At 37.8% G+C, this 20,275-nt stretch overlaps 1 protein-coding gene across 5 annotated transcripts in view; it reads right to left on the bottom strand.

The window, feature by feature from the left end:
• BTBD1 (BTB domain containing 1) overlaps nt 1–20,275 on the bottom strand; it is a 46,142-nt gene that overhangs the window by 9,889 nt on the left and 15,978 nt on the right. For 3 of the 5 annotated variants that reach the window (XM_055556030.1, XM_055556025.1, XM_055556026.1), the window contains 3 exons: nt 19,870–19,975; nt 12,335–12,532; nt 1,807–1,999 (listed from right to left, as the gene is read on the bottom strand). In XM_055556030.1, the coding sequence (XP_055412005.1) occupies nt 1,807–1,999; nt 12,335–12,532; nt 19,870–19,975 (497 nt within the window). The remainder of the gene's footprint in view (nt 1–1,806; nt 2,000–12,334; nt 12,533–19,869; nt 19,976–20,275) is intronic. The other 2 variants (XM_055556027.1, XM_055556028.1) reach the window with 1 other exon arrangement.

Genomic DNA, 20,275 nt, shown 5'->3' with positions numbered 1-20,275 from the left:
CTAGTATTGAGCCATTCTTTCAAACTCCAAACTTTCCCTTTTATGGTTTCTTTGCACTCCTTTTCTATTGATGGACTTTATTAGGAATAGTCCTACAAAACTCACTGTTGGATGGATGCTACTTTAAAAGATGTTCAATGCATCACTCAGTGTCCTCTTTCTAAGAAACCACAGGAGGAACTTAAGTCTCTGTATCTGAAATGGCCACCCTTCTCCTGAGCAATATGTGTGCCTTTCATGTTATAAACACTTCAATTTCTGTAACTTTACAACTTCAGAACCAAACTTAAGATGTCAGAACTTGGATCCTGCATATTTATCTCCACTGGATGTATTTTTCCAACTCTGATTTATCTTTTTTTAAATTGGAGTATAGTTGATGTACACCTATTTCTGACTTACACCTACTTGCTTTTATAGTATTATCCTTGTGAGGTACTGCTAGATTCAATAAGCTATTTTCGGTAGGATGTCTTTTCTATATCAGTGAGCTTGTTAGATTTCTGTATAAGGGTTGGGCTTCCTTCAATAATTAACCAAGAAGTATTTTCTTCTTTGAATGTTCAAGGAAACAATTTGTTCCCTGAAGGTCTGATCAAACTCACCTGTCAAAACCACCTTGTGAAGGGACAGTTCTTTGATAACTTTTAATTTCTTCCATGGTAACTGGTCTAGTCAGGCTTTCTTCTTCAGTCAATTTTGATTATTTATATTTGCCTATAAAATGATCCATTCCATGAAGATGTTCAATTTATTAGCACAGAGTAAACCCAGAATTAAAATAAAAACGTCCTCAGTATATGATTATATTCCATTATTTGTAGATGTAGTTTATTACCTTTGCTAGAGATTTACTTTATTGGTCTTTTTCAGGAACCAGCTTATGGATTTAGCAATTCTACTATTTTTAATTCATTAATTTCTATGTTTATCTATTTCTTTTCTCTTTTCATATGGTTTTTTGCTGTTCATTTTCTAGCTTCATGGGTGAAATGGTTAAATCATTTATTCCTACTCTATTTAGTAAAAGTAGTTAATTATTGCTAATTCTCTCTGTGATGCTTTGGCCTCATCCCCTACGTTTTCATATATAGTATTCTCACTGTGTGAATTACTACTAAATAGGCCACAAATGCATTCTTATTTCTATTTTAACCCAATAATTATAGGAGTCCTTTCCCCCTTGGGAGTTCTCGTTTTAAAAAAACTTGCTGTTAGTTTCTAGTTTTACACCAAAGTGCTATTAACATTCAATAAGTGAAAAATCCAAAAGGTAGGTTTTACGAAAACAGATGCATATCCTATTTTCACATTTAGACTAAGAAACACGGTAGGGCAAATATAAATTCCAAAAGGATTATATGCATACATCTTTTAAGATTAAAAAATTTTTTCCCATTCAAAATTGTTATAAATGTATACTGAGGTATTTTCCATGTAACATCTATGCAAAGAGAAAACTTACACTAAACTGAGTTAATGTTCAATGTATTACACTGTAGCCCTAAGACTGTTAAAACAGTGTTTGATCAATTAAGGTCTAGACTTCAGCTCCCCACCAGTGACAATCCTTACAAAACTCATAGCCCCATTCAATCCTTCCTTACTTTACCTGTTTCCTGAAAGGTTCCCTCGCTCATAATTCAGTAAGGAGACCAGTAAGCCTCCCTTGTTGCTGTATCAAGTTAGACATGTATTAAACAAAGTATAAAATAAAATGTGGTTAATCATCTCCCAGGATATGAACAGAGAGTCAAAGGCTAACCACTGCCCTGCCCACTCCTGAGACTCCAATATGGCAGATACCTGATCCGGTCACTCGTGCCACTGTAGCCCCACCGGCTCTCTACTTGCTGGAACCTATTGATGCAGCACTCCTTTCCTCTGAGGCAGCATCTCGGTCGATCAATGTATTCAACACGGGGTTTAGGATTGACAGTGAAATGAAGAAAGAGATTGACCACCTCCCGATCTGATAGAATTCCAGACTGAGCAGGACCTGTAGAAATAAAAGCATAAACCTCAATAAAACTAACTTCACTACAATTCCTAACTGTGTAATAGTCTACATAATAAGGTGAATTCAAATGGGAAAGATGTAAAGCAAAAATGAGGTAAAAAATCTTAGCATATGTTCAGTTCAGTTCTGTTGCTCAGTCGTGCCCAACTCTTGAGACCCCATGGACTGCAGCACACCAAGCTTCCCTGTCCATCACCAACTCCCGGAACTTGCTCAATATGTAATTTTGTAATTACATAATATAATATGTAATTTGAGCATATATTTAAAACTTTTACTAAATTCATCTGAGGTTAACCTAATATACAAGTGTGCAAATCACTGATAAATCAAAGCTTAGGTGAAACCTTGAGCTCAGAGAAAGATCTCTGGACTTTGCTATCCATTCACCCTCTCTGAGGATTCTGTTTATCAGAAAGGAAAAGTGAAGAAATGCTTATAGTGGTAGACAAGAGTTATTCTGACCTTTCCATTCCTCACCTGTCTGAGGCTATAATTGAACAATGGAATATATACAGGTGGAAATAGATGGCACAGTGCTCTTTCACTGTGAGATTTTGAAATTAGCAGAGGGCAGGAGTTAAGACTTGAAGAGTTGTGAAAGCAGCATATCACATGCTAACTTCTCTCACTCACTGCTTCTAAGAAAACTCCAAACTGCTTAAATTTACCCAGGAATAAATGCTATTCCTCATAAAAGATGCCAGGAGATCTCTTCCAAGGCTGGAAAAACAATTTAAATAAGAGATTGCAATACACTATAAATTTGGGTTCAGTTCAGTTGCATCCGACTCTTTGAGACCCCATGAACTGCAGCACGCCAGGCCTCCCTGTCCATCACCAATTCCCAGAATTTACCCAATCTCATGTGCATCGAGTCGGTGATGCCATCCAGCCATTTCATCCTCTGTCGTCCCCTTCTCCTCCTGCCCTCAATCCCTCCCAGCATCAGGGTCTTTTCCGATGAGTTAACTCTTCACATGAGATGGCCAAAGTACTGGAGTTTCAGCTTCAGCATCAGTCCTTCCAATGAACACTCAGGACTGATCTCCTTTAAAATGGACTGGATGGATCTCCTTGCAGTCCAAGGGATGCTCAAGAGTCTTCTCTAACACCACAGTTCAAAAGCATCAATTCTTTGGCACTCAGCTTTCTTCACAGTCCAACTCTCACATCCATACATGACCACTGGAAAGACCATAGCCTTCACCAGACACACCTTTGTTGGCAAAGTAATGTCTCTGCTTTTGAATATGCTATCTAGGTTGGTCATAACTTTCCTTCCAAGGAGTAAGCGTCTTTTAATTTCATGGCTACAATCACCATCTGCAGTGAGATTTGGTTTAGGAAGCTATAAATCAGATTTTAACAGAAAACACCCTAATTTTTAATAAAATATTTTAAAATATCACACACAAAATATATCAACCTGCCAGACCTAGCCCTATGGTTCATTTGGAATCTCTGGATAGAGAATAGTCTGAATAGAGACTGTAAAGAAGAAAAAGTACAATTACAAACTTAAAACATGCATTTTAGAGGGGCAAAAAAACAATAGAACTGGAACTACATAAGATCAGAAGAGAGATGGAGGTGAAAACTCATGTAACTTTCTGAGAATAACAAGAGGTAAGACAAAAGAATTAAAATGTTAAACGTTATTAAAATGGATGCTAAAAAGCAGAGTTCAACATACAGTAACTAGCATTCCTAAGAACTAACAAAAATAGGATGATGCAGTAATTCAAGGTACTGGTACATCTCGCTTTATTATGTTTCGCAGATACATTTTTATTTTTTTCCACAAATTAAAGGTTTGTGGCACCAAACAAGTCTATTGCCGTCATTTTTCCAACAGCGTTTGTTCACTTTGTGCCTCTGTGTCACATTTTGGTAATTCTTACAACACTTCAAACTTTTTCATTGTATTTGTTATGATGATCTGTGATCAGTTACCTTTGATGTTACTACTGTAATAGTTTTGAACCACACCCATAATAAGACTGTGAACTTGATGGATAAATGTGTGTGTTCTGACTGCTCCATTGATCAGCCATTCCCATTTCCTCCTGAGATACAACAATAATGAAATAAGGCCAATTAACAACCCTACAGTGTCCTCCTGTGTTTCAAGAAAAAGCAACAGTCACACATGTCTCCTTTAAATCAAAAGCTAGAAATGATTAAGCTGAATGAGGAAGGCACGTCAAAAGCTAGATCTCTGGCACCAAACATTAGCCAGGCTGTGGATGCAAAGGAAAAATTCTTGAAGAAAATCAGGTGCTTCTCCATTGAACACATAAATAATAAGAAAGCGATATAGCCTTAAAGCTGATGTGGAGGAAGTCTGAGTGGTTTGGATAGAAGATCAAACCAGCCACAACAGTCCCTTAAGCCAGAGTCTAATCCAGAGCAAGGCCTAACTCTCTTCAATTCTGTGAAGGCTGAGAGGAGTGAGGAGGCTGCAGAAGAAACATCTGAAGCCAGCAGAGGTTAGTTCAGGAGGTGTAAGGAAAGAAGTTGCCCCCTGACATAGAAGGGCAAGGTGAAGTAGCTGATATAGAAGATGAAATGAGTTATTTAGAAGATCTAATTAAGATAATTAATGAAGGTGACTACACAAAACAACAGATTTTCAATGTAGACAAACAGCCTTCCATTGGAAGAAGATGTCATCTAGGACTTTGACAGCTAGAGAGGAGAAGTCAATGCCTGCCTTCAAAGGACAGGTTGACTCTCTTGCTAGGGATTAATACAGCTGGTGACATTCAGCTGAACTCAAGGCTCATTCACCAATCTGAAAATCCTAGGGTCCTTAAGAATTATGCTAAATCTGGATCAAAGAGTGTAGAGTTGCCTTATTATTTAAGAAGTACATTTTGTAAAGTTACAGATTCCTCTGATGCATCTGGGCAAAGTAAACTGAAAATCTGGAAAGGAGTCACCATTTTAAATGCCACTAAGAACATTTATGATTCATGGGAAGAGGTCAAAATATCAAAACCAAATAAAGTTTGGAGGAAGTAAATTGCACCCCTCATGTGTAACATTGAGAGGTTCAAAGACTTCAGTGGAGAAAGTAACTGCAGATGTGGTACAAACAGGAAGACAACTAGAATTAGAAGTGGAGCCTGAAAATGTGACTAAACTGCTACACTTCATGGTAAAACTTGAACACATAAAGAGCTGCTTCTACAGATGAGAAAAGAAGTTTCTTGAGACGGAATCTCCTCCTGGTAAATATGCTATGAAGACTGTTGACATGACAACAAAGGATTTACAGTATTACATAAACGTGGTTGATAAAGCAATGGCAGAGTGTAAGAGGGTTGTCTCCAATTTTGAAAGTTCTACTGTGGGTAAAATGCTATTCAACAGCATTGCCTACCACAGAGAAATCACTTGTGAAAGGAAACAATTTGTGAAAGGAATCAATGTGGCAGATTTCACTGCTGTCTTATTTTAAGAAATTGCCAAGGCCACCTTGATCTTCAGCAACCACCACCCTGATTAGTAAGCATCCATTAACATCAAGGCAAGATCCTCCACCAGCAAAAAAATTATGACTTGCTAAAGGCTCTAGCGTTCTTTAGCAATAGTCTTTTTAAATGTAGTTATGCACTTTGTTTTTTTAAGACATAATACTACTGCACACTTAATAGACAACAGTATAGTGTAAATATAACTTTTATATGCACTGGGAAACCATACAATTTGTGTGACTCACTCTACTGTGATATTCAATTTATTGTGGTGGTCTGGAATCTAACCCACATTATCTCCAAGGAATGCCTGTATAATAAAATTTTCTTAGTTGAAAAAAAGTCTTCATATCATGAAAAACACTTTCAGATACATACCATATACCTATCTAAAGAAAGTAATCAGGAATACACTCGGGATGAGCACTAAAACCAATACAACCTATAGTTAAGTCCAAGAGAGTTGTATTTTTGTAGCATGTTGTGTGGGTGTACAATCTACCTAAAGTAGTCAAAAGGTGAAAGGATGAAACACCATACTAACATTCATATCTGAAATAGAAAGGCCAATAAATACTGTTTTATTATGAAATGGAGAATTAAGAAAATTGAAAGGGAAAAAATTAAATGCAAATTTATTATTTCCTAATCTCTAGAAGGAAAAAAAAGTGTTAAACACACACAGTAGCAAAATAGAGAATATAAAGGGAATTCTCCCCAAAACATTTTTGAAAAATATAATACAGAATAATATGCACAACAGAAAACAGCATGCACAACAGCAAAAGAAGAAATGTTATTTGACTACATAAAAATATTAAGAAGTCTGTGGGATGGAACAGCCTACGTTGGAGAACAACTATGGGCTTCCCTAGTGGCTCAGATGGTAAAGAATCCGACTGCACTGCAGGAGACCCAGGTTCAATCCCTGGGTCAGGAAGATCCCCTGGAGAAGGGAATGGCTACCCACTCCAGTATTCTTGCCTGGAGAATCATAGATGAAACAGTACATAAAACAGTTATTTCACATTAACAGTGAACAACTGAGACAGTGTTTCAGAAGCGAAGTGTACTGAGATTAAGCCGTATATTTGTCATCACTTTCTCCTTGGAATACTTGCTGATCTGCTTCACAGAGCTTTAATGTCACACAGAAACGGCAATCTAGAAACTATAGTAGTCCTCACTCAAATGAAGAGACAAAAAGCCACCAAGGCAGCCAGACAATGATCTGGAAGAGAATACTTAATAGACAAACAAGATCAACATCTTGTGCATCACTTCTCCTTGAAGTATTGGTCAATTCCTAAGCTATGCACAAGAAAGAGAAAACCATGACACCAAGAAACCAAGCAGAAAGGAGCTGCTAAGAGATAAACAGTTAAAGAGAAATTTCTGTCTTAATGTTGGGAAGAAAAATGCCCAAATATTTGAAAATTAAGTTATGTATTTATAGCCCTTGGATCAAAAAAAAATTACCATGAAAATAATTTGTATTGAATGGCAATGAAAATACAACATATCAAAATTTCTGGGGGAAAAATGGATGTTATACAGAAAACTAGACATGAAAAGAATAAAGTTGAAAGCCACTGTTTTAGGTATATCTCAAAAAGTCATAATGACTAAGTAAATAATCCTCAGCAAATTAAAATTACAGGAAATAATAAAGAAAAAAGCAGAAATCAGTAAAATGGAAAACATATATAAAGAAATTAATAAAGCCAGAAGTCAGTTCTTGGAAAAAACTAACAAAATGGATAAACTCCTAGGCAAGGCTGATTAAAGGCACAATAAATCACTGTCAGAAATGAAATAGGGGACATAATTTAGATTTCACAGAGATAATAAAAGGATATTATGAAATTCACATTAATAAATTAAAGGTCTAGATGAAACTGTTACAAAAGAGGAAACCTGAAAAGTCCTACTCTATTTAAGAAATTGTATCTCTAATTAAAATACTTCCACAAAGAAAACACTAGATTCAGATAGCTTCACTGATGAGTTGCCTTAAACATTTAAGGAAAAATAGCACCAATTTTATATAAACTCTTGAATACTGAAAAAATAAATATTCCTTAGTTTTGTATGAGTCCAGCATAAACTTGATAATAAAAAATCTGATAAATTAAGAAAAATTATAGACTAATGAAAGAAAAATTGTAGACTAATTTCACTCATGAAGCAGTCCTAAAAATATTTTTTAAATTTGGTAAAGAGGATATAGTAATATATAAATAGTATATAAAGAGGATATAGTATATATAGTAATATATAAAAAGAATAATGCATGACAACCAAGTCTGGTTTATGTAAGGAATCCAAAGGTTTAAGTTTAACTTGGACAATCAAACAATGCATATTAAGAAAATTAAAGGGGAAAACTGCATCACTATCTCAAGAGAGGAGAAACATTTGATAAAATTCACAATAAAACTCTTAGCAGAGTAGTAATAGAAGGAAACTTTCTTAATCCAATAAAGGCTATCTACAAAAAATTAACAGCAAGCATAAATTCCTCTGTTGGGAAATACTGAAAACTTTCTGCCTAAGATGAAATAATACAAGATATCCACTTATCCGTACCTCTTAGAATGCTCAAGCTTCTAAGTCATACAGTAAGGCAAGAAAAAGAAATGTCTTAAGGATCAGAAGGGAAGAACAGAATTATCATTGTTTGCAGATCACATAACTGTACATGTAGGCTATGCATAATGAACTCCAAATGAATTATTAGAATTTGTGATTTTAGCAAGGTCACTAGATACAAAGTCAATACAGGAAAACCAACTGCACTTCTACTGGCAAACAATTAGTTAGGACATGAAAATTAAAAAAACAATCACTGTAATAACATTTTGCAAGCCAAATATGTACAGAATAAACCTACCAAAAAATATGCAAGACGGCTACCAGAAAACTCAAATATTAATACTACTAAGAGAAATTTTTAAAGACTTATATCAAAGTTTATGGATTAGAAAACAGAGTATCATAAAAATATCAATTATCCCCACACCAATCAATGGATTCTATGCAATTCCAATCAGAAACCCATGACTTTTTTTTGGGTGGAAACTAACAAGCTGCTTAAACCGTTTATATCAAAATACTTAAGACCAAGAATAGCCACGATAATACAGAAGAACAAAGCTAGAGGATTTTCACTATCAGATTTCAAGATTCACTTTAAAACTACAGAAATGAAAACTCCACAGATTGGTTCAAGTATAAATAATACAACAGCAGAGTCGAATAAACATTACAGAAATAGATTCATTCATATATAGTGAGTTCATTTACGAAAGTTAGCACTGCTGTAGCTCAGTTGGTAAAGAATCCGCTTGCAATGCAGGAGACCCCGGATTGATTCCTGGGTAGGGAATATCCGCTGGAGAAGGGATAGGCTACCCACTCCAGTATTCTTGGGCTTCCCTTGTGGTCGAGCTGGTAAAGAATCCATCTGCAATGCAGGAGACCTGGGTTTGATCTCTGGTTTGGGAAGATCCCCTGGAGAAGGGAAAGGCTGCCCAGTCCAGTATTCTGGCCTGGAGAATTAGTCCATGGGGTCACAAAGAGTCCGACACTGAGCAAGTTTCACTTTCACTATCTTTGTTGCTGGCTCAGACAGCAAAGAAGCAGCCTGCAATGTGGGGGTCGTAGGTTCGATCCCTGGGTCAGGAAGATCCCCTGGAGGAGGAAATGGCAACCCACTCCAGTATTCTTGCCTGGAAAATTCCATGGATAGAGGAACCTGGAGGGCTAAAGTCCATGGGGTTGCAAAGAGTCACTTTAGCACTGCTGGGCATGGAGGCAAGAGTAGTTTTTAATACATAGTCACATGGGGAAAAAATGAATCTTGACCCCTAACCTCACACCACACATATGTATGGGGAAAAAAACCATGAAAAACAAAAACCCAATTGGATTAGACTGAAAAGTTAAATGAAAAACAATAAACTTCCTAGAAGAAAACCTAAGAGAATATCTTTTATCACCTTGAGGCAGGTAAAATTTCTTAAGGAAGACAAAAAAAGCCTTCACCTTAAACAAAAAGATTGATAAATTCATTCATTAAAATTAAGATCTTCTATTTATAAAAAGACAGCATTAAGATAATGAAAAGACAATTCACAGACTGGGGGTATTAGCTGTATATACACACATTATATATGTGTCTAACATATTCTGGATACAAGTCTTCTGTCAGATTATATACACTGAATAAAGCTAGTGGAGGTGATGGAATTCCAGTTGAGCTATTTCAAATCCTGAACGATGATGCTGTGAAAGTGCTGCACTCAATATGCCAGCAAATTTGGAAAACTGAGCAGTGGCCACAGGACTGGAAAAGGTCAGTTTTCATTCTAATCCCAAAGAAAGGCAATGCCAAAGAATGCTCAAACTACCACACAATTGTACTCATCTCACACGCTAGTAAAATAATGCTCAAAATTTTCCAAGCCAGGCTTCAGCAATACGTGAACCTTGAACTTCCAGATGTTAAAGCTGGTTTTAGAAAAGGCAGAGGAACCAGAGATCAAATTGCCAACATCCGCTGGATCATGGAAAAAGCAAGAGTTCCAGAAGAACATCTATTTCTGCTTTATTGACTATGCCAAAGCCTTTGACTGTGTGGATCACAAGAAACTGTGGAAAATTCTGAAAGAGATGGGCATACCAGACCACCTGACTTGCCTCTTGAGAAACCTATATGCAGGTCAGGAAGCAACAGTTAGAACTGGACATGGAAGAACAGACTGGTTCCAAATAGGAAAAGGAGTACGTCAAGGCTGTATATTGTCACCCTGATTATTTAACTTATATGCAGAGTACATCATGAGAAACGCTGGGCTGGAAGAAGCACAAGCAAGAATCAAGATTGCCGGGAGAAATATCAATAACCTCAGATATGCAGATGACACCACCCTTATGGCAGAAAAGTGAAGAGGAACTAAAAAGCCTCTTGATGAAAGTGAAAGAGGAGAGTGAAAAAGTTGGCTTAAAGCTCAACATTCAGAAAACGAAGATCATCGCATCTGGTCCCATCATTTCATGGGAAATAGATGGGGAAACAGTGGAAACAGTGCCAGACTTTATTTTTGGGGGCTCTAAAATCACTGCAGATGGTGACTGCAGCCATGAAATTAAAAGATGCTTACTCCTTGGAAGGAAAGTTATGACCAACCTAGATAGCATATTAAAAAGCAGAGATATTACTTTGCCAACAAAGGTCCGTCTAGTCAAGGCTATGGTCTTTCCAGTGGTCATGTATGGATGTGAGAATTGGACTGCGAAGAAAGCTGAGCGCTGAAGAATTGATGCTTTTGAACTGTGGTGTTGGAGAAGACTCTTGAGAGTCCCTTGGACTGCAAGGAGATCTAACTAGTTCATCCTAAAGAAGATCAGTCCTTGGTGTTCATTGGAAGGACTGATACTGAGGCTGAAACTCCAATATTTTGGCCACCTCATGCGAAGAGTTGACTCTTTGGAAAACACCCTGATGCTGGGAGGGATTGGGGGCAGGAGGAGAAGGGGACGACAGAGGATGAGACGGCTGGATGGCATCACCGACTCGATGCACATGAATTTAGGTGAACTCTGGGAGTTGGTGATAGACAGGGAGGCCTGGCGTGCTGCGATTCATGGGGTCGCAAAGAGTCAGACACAACTGAGTGACTGAACTGACCTGAACTGAATGGAGAGGATATGAGGCAACTGGAATGAACACTTGACTAAGTTTGGTATTTGGCTGTGAACTGTTACAACTACTTTGGGCCACTGGTAGGATCTACCAATGCTAACATATGTACACTCTGCAGCTTTGCAATTGTACTGCTCCCACTCATAGAAATGTTCACATATAGATACCAAGCCACAGGTATAAGAATGTTCTCAATGGTCCCATATAGAAACAACACAAACGTCCAACAGTAAATCATGGTTCATCCATACAGATTATGCAGCAATGAAAACGTGTGTGGTTGTGCCACACACAGCCACGTAGATGAATCTTAACAGACATAATGTCAAGAGAAAGAAGCCACACACAAAAGAATACATGCTGAATGCATGGCTTCCTTTATAATAAGTTTAAAACCAGACAAAATTCATTTATAGAAGCCAGAAAGTAGTCACCTTTGGGAGGGAGATAAAAGACTAGGAGAGAAATGCATGACGGAGACTGGAGGGATATAATGCACTATAAAGTGGTATGTGTGGTTACATAGGTGTGTTCACAGTATTTATCCACTTTACTAGGTAGATGTTATAAACAATTTACAGAAAGAAAAAAAAAATGATTCCAACCAGCAAAAACAACTTGGGAGAATATTGGAACATAGTAAGAAAAATCTGAATACCTCAATAGAATAAAAGTCATGAATGTTAAGAAAAAAATACAAATGGCCAATAAACATAAAGAAGTATAATTGTAAACAGTTATGAGATTTTTTCCTTTTAAATCAATCTGGCCATGACTTAGAAGCAGAATATTCTCAGTGTTGGTATGGGAAATAAGAACTGGTCATAGAACTAAGAAGCATCAACCCTAAGGGTCAGAAAGATCTGTCATTGTAACTCTGGGTAAGGTGCTTAACCCCTCCCAGGTGCCATTCTTAAACCTATAAGATACCGTGTAACTTCTATGTATTCATATTTTTAAAAGATATATAACCTACAATGTATCTTCAAAGGCTATCAGGAGAACTGGAGGACATTACACACACAAATGTATATACACGAATAGCTTCTTTTTCTCTCTCGCATAGGGAGACCGACTGCCCACTGCAATAGTTTCAAGTAGATTTTGGACAAGTTACAGCCTTACCTGCCGCAAACTCCTCAATGGTCATCAATGGGAAGCGGATCAAGGACAGTGCTTTCCCCAGAACTTTCTGCTTGTTTCCAAAGGTCATAGGCAATTGTTGTCTTTGACATTCTGCTTCTGCCCATCGTACAACAGCTCCAAAAAGTCGACATTCTCTAATACTAAGAGTGTCTCTTTCTAGAACTGCACAGAGTGTGTCTACAGGTAATTTACAAAAATAAGTCAAATTAGGAATATTTTGCTATTTAACAAAATACTGACAAATATGCTTAATTAAAATTTCAACTCTCAATAAAAAATAGGTTACTTAAAGCTATAGATTCTACATTTAAAAATATTAAAGAATTAAAGGAACTGCAAAGAATTCTTTAAAAAATTACCAGAAGGTTAATATTGAACTTATTATCATATATGAAAGCCTATATACAGTATCTCCTTATATATTTCATGCCATTTACAAGCATACTTAAATATCCAGGATAAGAATAATAAGTCAAGAGAAAAAGGCTCCCAATCAGTAATGAACAAATTCATAGAGTCTACAGATTACAGTTCATTCATTCATTCAGCAAATATTTCTGATTAACCACTCACAATGTGTCAGGTACTATTTTAGACACCAAGGATACATCATTAAACAAAAAGGCTTAAAAATTCTTTCCTTCATGGAGCTTACATTCTAATGGGAGAAACATTAAATAAACATAAGTAAGTTATAATGTGTCACATAATAAATGTAGGAAAAAATAGCAGGGTAAGTGGAATAATCAGAAATGGAGCTTAAAACAGGATGGTTTGGATTGGCCTCATTTGAGCTAAGATCTGAAGGAGGCTTTGGGTGAGGGTTGGTAGGCCAATAGACATCTCGAGAGAAGGCACTCCAGGACCAGCCAGTGCTAAGGGTCTCTTATGAGGGTGTGCCTGGCGTGTCTGAGGAAGAACCAGGAGGCCAGTGTGGTGGGAAGTGAGCGAGCAAGAGGGGAAAGTAGGAGGTGAGGAAGCTAGAACACGGGGGAAGCAGAAGGCATTCATAAGGCATCCTGCAGATCATCTGGCTTTTGAGTGGAAAAGGGAACCTCTGGAGGGTATTGGGCTGTGACATTTTATGTTCTACAAGGACCACTCTGGAAGCTGTGATGAGAAGAGATGGTAACAGAGGCAAAAGTGGAAACACTATCAGTAGGGAGCTTCTTGTGGGGTTCCAGGTGAGAGGTGATGGTGGCTTGGACCAGACACAAGTGGTGAAAAATGACAGGATTCACGGTATATTCTGAAAGGAGACAGGAGACTTTCTGACAGGAGACTTTCTAAAGGGGTGACAGGAAGCCTAAGTCCAGGGTAACTCTCAGGTTAACGGTAAGCAATGGTGGGCTGACAGTGGCACCAATTGAGATGAGAGCAACTATGCAGAAGTGGGGTGGGGAGAGGAAGTGGGGAGAGGCTGACGTTTAATTTTGGACATACTAAGTTTGAAGTCCTATTTGACATCTGAGTATAAATGTCATGACCGTAACTCAGGCCCTCACTCAGAATCCTTTTCCTCTTATCACGGGCAAAATTAAAATAGGCTGAGTTATTTTTAAGCTACAGTAGACCAGAAGCAGCAAGTTCAGAGAAAAGGGCTTTAGAGGCTAACTCATTAACATGAGATGACATGCTGCAATCTAACAGGGACAAGAAGAGAGGAAAACTCTGAAAAGTAGACAGAAGTACTTGAAAAGGACAGTGTGGAGTCTTCTACACAGAGAAAGAGATGTTAAAAGAACTTCAGAGACCTGACGGCTTCAGTTTACAATAACTGATACTGATAATAATGACTTCTAATAACCAGAAGAATCTTAAATTATAGTCAATATGTATTGTTTAATAAGGACAAGCAAAGTAAAACATTTTTTAGGTATCTTTCTCAAATGGCCAAAATGAAAGCTTTGTTTCTTTAAAAAAAAAAAAAAAAAAAAGATTGTTCAAGATTTTCTAAAGACCCTCAATATAGTAGGCACTATTACAAAATATCTAACAATTGTATTTTAAGTTTACATAAAAATGAGGATGCATATTGTAGAAATCAATGAAAACATTAAAATACAGTTAAATTGCCCAGAAACACACACTTCAGAAAAATTTGTTAAAAACAAAATTTTATTCTGCAGTGGCTACACATTCATACCAGAACCAAATATAGATTTAATAACAAACACAGGTATCATTCCAGCAAAGATGTCACAGTCCCTAGAACACAGAAGGGGCTCAACAGTATGTTAAAAATGAAAAGGTTAAACATAACCCTTTGATTTTTTATAAACTCAAGCTTTTTTCTTCTCTAACAGCTGAGTAGATGTGTATAAACTAAGGCCCTAGGAAAACCCAGAAAATGAATGTAAATCAGTATACCTCAATAGTTGTAGAATTAGGAAAACATCATTACCATAATATTTAATCATTCAATAGAAAAATAGACAACTTCCAACTTACATTGTATGCTACCTTGTATGCTAGTAACTAACTGCAGAAAAGATAAACACAGAAACTTAAAGACTTAAAAAAAAAAAAAGGCACATTATACTGCCCCTGGCATAATATAAATTGATTCTGTTCTATCAAAGGATATATTATCTTTTTCCTTTGACAGAATGCTGCGAAAGAAACAGTATCTCACTACTTGTAAAAAGGTAAGCATATCCCTCTAGAGCACGTATTCAAACGCCACGGGAGAAAAAGCACCCCTAGAATGTAAAAAAGCTATTGAAAAAAAGCTCCTGAAGCCAGGGCTTGCTTCCTCTCAGCTCCTAGACTGCTCTTTCATTCCCAAGTCTTAACAAGTACACTTGAGACAAACTAGACTATGAGGTGAGAACACACAGGTCTTCTATTGACGGATGTGTTATAATAAGAAATGACAGCTGAGAGCCTAATAAAGATCATGAAAGCACATAAGATTATATTTATGTACATAATACAATACTGGGTTTAATATAAAACCACTGCGAGTCAAATTCAATCAACAAATATTTATGGGGTTTTCATCCTTCAAGACTTCCAGGACCCAATGGCATGACTAATGTAGAAGCTTTTTACAAAACAGCTTCTTGGAGTGAGTCACCCTGATGCCGGCAGCGTTATTTCACGTGAGAGTGGACTGAAGTGGAGCACCTGACGCCCCTTCAAAGGAAAGAAATTGGGACTGAGTCATGCTTCCTTGCCAACAGGTGGAGTGTTCAGGGCTCTCAAACATCCAGTAGATCAACAAAAACTCAAAGAGCACACAATGTGCAGGTGCTGGGGCGGAACCTAATGTAGTGCCTGCCCTTCAGGATAACGTAGGAAGAGTATAAATCCTTCCCATGATAATACGCAATAGACAGGCAAACCAAGACAGAGATGTTACTGTAAACAGGAATATATTAAATTTCATGGAAGGGAGAGGGTTGCAGCTTTTAAGAAAGGAGTCTCTGCAGGGTTATAATCTGAGCCAAGACATGAAGACTGAGTAAGAACCAGCCAAGATGGGAAGGAAAGGCAACATTCTAGACACAGCCAATCAGTCTAACAAATATTAACTGAACACGTATTGTGTTCTATTGCTTTCAGTGTTGGAGGTACAGTGGTAAACAAGACAAAGGAGTTTAGAGTTTAAGAAGTTTACAATCTAAAAGGGGAAGGTCGACAATCAACATATACATAAACAAAGACCCAGACAAGATATTCAGAGAGTGATACATATTAAGAGAAAAATAAATCTGAATAATGGAACAGGGATTGTTTAGGGGAATGTGGTATCTACTTTAAGTAGGTGTGAGATGGCACATTTCAGGTCTCCTTTAACCTAAGATCTGAACGATTAGAAAGAGGTAGCCATACAAAGAAGTTCCAATACTTTGGTCATCTGATGCAAAGAGCCAACTCATTGGGAAAGACCCTAATGCTGGGAAAAATTGAGGGCATGAGGAGAAGGGAGCAACAGAGGATGAGATGGTTGGATGGCATCACTTACTCAGTGGACATGAGTCTGAGCAAACTTTGGGAAATAGTGAAGGACAGGGAAGCCCAGCATGCTGCAGTCCATGGGGTTGCAGAGTAAGACACGACTGAGTGACTGAACAACAATAATACAAAGATTTAGAGTGGGGAAAAGGATTCCAATCAAAAGGAATAGCAATTACAAAGGCTCAAAAAATAAAAATAACTGTGGCCAGTGTATATGGAACACAGCGAATGAGGAACAGAATGGCAGGGGACAGGTGAGAGAGAGAGAGGTTAAGTAATGACTGCCAGCTCTTTACAAAACTTCTGTTTTCTCTTCTTCCTGGGATGTGAATCATGTGCATCTCCTCACCTCCCCTGAAGTCAGGAGAGGTCTGGTGACTAAATTCTGTCCAGTGCAGTAAGAGCCAAAACGAGGGTGCCATTTCAAGGCCAAAGCTCATAAAACATGGGTGTTTTCCCATCTGTCGGCAAGGTACAGATAATAACTCAGCCACAGGAAGTAGCAGAAAGCTAATCACCGTCCAGGGATACTGCCTCGGACTGCTGTGTGAGTGTGAAATCAATTTCTTTGTGTTGGAGTCAGTATGCGTTTGGGGGGTTTATCTGTGCAAATGTGTTAAGCTTGCATTTTGGGGTATATCTGTTATCAACACCATGCCCAAGCGTGGCCTACCCTAATAAAAGGCCTAACCATGTAGGATCTTGTAAGTTTTTTAAGTGATTTGAATCTTACTCTAATTGCAGTGGGAAGACACTGGAAGCTAAGGAGGTGATATAATTTGCTGCTGTGTAGAGAATGGACAGGATGAAAGCAGGAGTGAGTGGACAAGATGAGAAGACAACCCTCAGGATGGGAGAAAATAACTGCAAATGAAGCAACAGAGGATTAGTCCCCAAAATTTAAGCAGCTCTTGCAGCTCAATATCAGAAACACAAACAACCCAATCAAAAAATGGGCAGAAGACCTCAATAGACATTTCTCCAAAGAAGACATACAGATGGCCAAAAAACACACAAAAAGATGCTCAACATTGCTGTTATTAGACAAATGCAAATCAAAACCACAAAGAGGTATCATCTCACACCAGTCAGAATGACCATCATCAAAAAATCTACAAACAATAAATGCTAGAGAGGGTGTGGAGAAAAGGGAACACTTCTGCATTGTTGGTGGGAATGTAAATTGATACAGCCACTATGGAGAACAGTATGGAGATTCCTTTAAAAACTAGGAATAAAACTACCATATGACCCAGCTGGAGAAGACTCTGTAAGTCCCTTGAATAGCAAGGAGATCAAACCAGTCAATCCTAAAGAAAATCAACCCTGAATATTCAACCCTGGAAGAACTGATGCTGAAGCTCCAATACTTTGGCCACTTGATGTGAGGAGCCAACTCACTGGAAAAGACCCTGATGCTGGGAGAGACTGAGGGCAGGAGGAAAAGGGGGTGACAGAGGATGAGATGGTTGGATGGCATCACTGACTCAAAGGACATGAGTCTGAGCAAACTCCAAGAGACAGAGAAGGACAGGAAGCCTAGTGTGCTGCAGTTCATGGGGTCACAGTTGGACACAACTGAGTGACTGAACAACTTGACCCAGCAATCCCACTACTGGGCATATACCGTAAGAAAACCATAATTCAGAAATACTCCTGTACCCCAATGTTCACTGCAGCACTATTTATAATAGCCAGGACAAGGATGCAACGTAGATGTCCACCGACAGATGAATGGATAAAGAAGTTGCAGTACACATATACAATGGAATATTGCTCAGCCATAAAAAGGAAGAAACTTGAGTCAGTTGATCTGAGGTGGATGAACCTAGAGTCTGTTATACAGAGTGAAATGCCAGAAAGAGAAAAATAAATATTCATACATTAATGTATATATACGGACTCTAGAAAAATGGTATTGATGAATCTATCTGCAGGGCGGGAATAGAGACAGATGTAGAGAAGGGAATTGTGGACACAATAGGGGAAGGAGAGGGTGGGATGGGTTGAAAGAGTAGCATTGAAACATACACCTCATCATATGCAAAACAGATAGCCAGTGGGAAGATGCTGTATTGCACAGGGAGCACAGCTAGGTGCTCTGTGATGACCTAAGGGGTGGGAGGGAGGCACATGAGGGAGGGTACACACACACACTGATAGCTAATTCACAATGTCATATGGTAGAAACCAATACAACGTTGTAAAGCAATTATACTCCAATAAAAAATAAAAATAAAGTAAAAAAAAGAGTGAGTGGCAGCAGGGAGACAACAGGAGAGCACAGAGCTTATCCAGGTGAATGAGAACAGTGACTTAGACCAGGTGGGAGCAACAGACAAAGTAAGACATAGTCAGAACTCAGGATACTATTTTTTAGGGGGGTGGGATGTGGGCTGCACCATACAGCTTGTCATATTTTAGTTCTCCAACCAGGGACTGAACCTGGGCCCAGCAATGAAAGCACTAACTCCTAGCCACTGGATCACCAGGAATTTCCTCAGCATACATTTTGACTGGAGAGCAGAGAACATGTGCTGATAAACTGCATGTGGGGTATGAAAGAGAGTAGTTAAAAATAACTTCTAGGTTTTTAGTTATGCATGGTGGTGCCATTAAGGAAGAGTTAAAAAAAACAAACAAACAAAAAAAACAACACTGGAAAGGAACAGAAAAGACAACAGGGAGTATGGGACAATCAATGGCTTTCTTTTAGCTGTGCTATTGGAAATGCCTATAAGAGCTCTAAATGAAGATGTCAAGTAAATAGTTGGCTACACAAATTCGGAGCCCAGAATAAGATATAAGATATTTTGAGCTCATTAGATGACGATGATCTTTAGAGTTACAGGCTGGATCTGCTCTTTCTGCTACCCTACATGACAAAATTCAAACTCCTGGGCCTGTGACTACATGGCCCCCACATCTTGGATTTCACTTGCCCTGCACTGCCCATCCTCTACACACGCTTTCTTCATGTGGTTCTACCTGCCTCTAATGCCCTCCCCTCTTCATTACCCAAATATTATCTATTCCCTAAGGCCCATGTCAGAACTTCCTGTGCCAAGATTCTTCTAACATCCCATTATGAGGAGCTCTCTTCACATTTTGGATTTGCATAGTAATTATTTTCTATGTATCTAGTTCCGAAAAGGCGAAAAGACATTTTGCCATATGTCATCTTTTCCATGTAATGTCTTAATCTTAATTTTCACATATTTCTTCCCTGATTCTCCAAATAGATGAGTTTCCTAAAGAAAAAAAAATAAAAATCTTACCCATCTTTGTATTTCTTATAGGGCCCTGATACAATGCTATGCACATGGTGAGCATGAAAATTTGTTTGATCTGATATCTTTTAAAAGGCAATGAGGTAGTTAAGACTTTTAGGACTATTTCAGCAAAATAAAGAAAGCAAAACTCTTAAAGAGGCTAACTTAAAATCACTTGGAAAAACCACTGATTTAAAAACAGCTCCTCTGCCAACAAGGCTCACTAGTAACACATTACTGTACTTAAGAGGTTAACATTTTAATTCACAGTGAACTTACCTATGTCAATATCAGTAAACCCTTCTGCACTTATTGCATCCATTGTGTTTTTGTCTATTGTGTCTAGACAAAGACTAGCAAGCTGAGGTTCATCAAATAAACGAGCCTAAACATATAAAAAGATAGTTATTTTCACAGTTATTCTAACTTCAGACTGTCCATATTCAATGGTAATACTGTAAACAGTTATAACTGCCAATTATATAAAAACTCATACTTAAAATACAATTATAATATGCTTAAAACTTTTCATTTCAAAATCAGAAATAAAAGTGAAAAGCACAAATGTCCAAAAGATAACAATTAATTCAATTACCATTAACAACTGTTATTTTTATTTTTATATGTATATATATGCACTTATATATTATATATTTTGATCCTTAATGAAACACTCTAGGGTAGA

This window comes from Bubalus kerabau, chromosome 19, assembly GCF_029407905.1.
Source record: "Bubalus kerabau isolate K-KA32 ecotype Philippines breed swamp buffalo chromosome 19, PCC_UOA_SB_1v2, whole genome shotgun sequence".
In the NCBI taxonomy this organism is placed as follows: domain Eukaryota; kingdom Metazoa; phylum Chordata; class Mammalia; order Artiodactyla; family Bovidae; genus Bubalus; species Bubalus kerabau.
The sequence above is the reverse complement of the archived record's forward strand: the minus strand, read 5'-3'. Positions and strand labels throughout refer to the sequence as shown.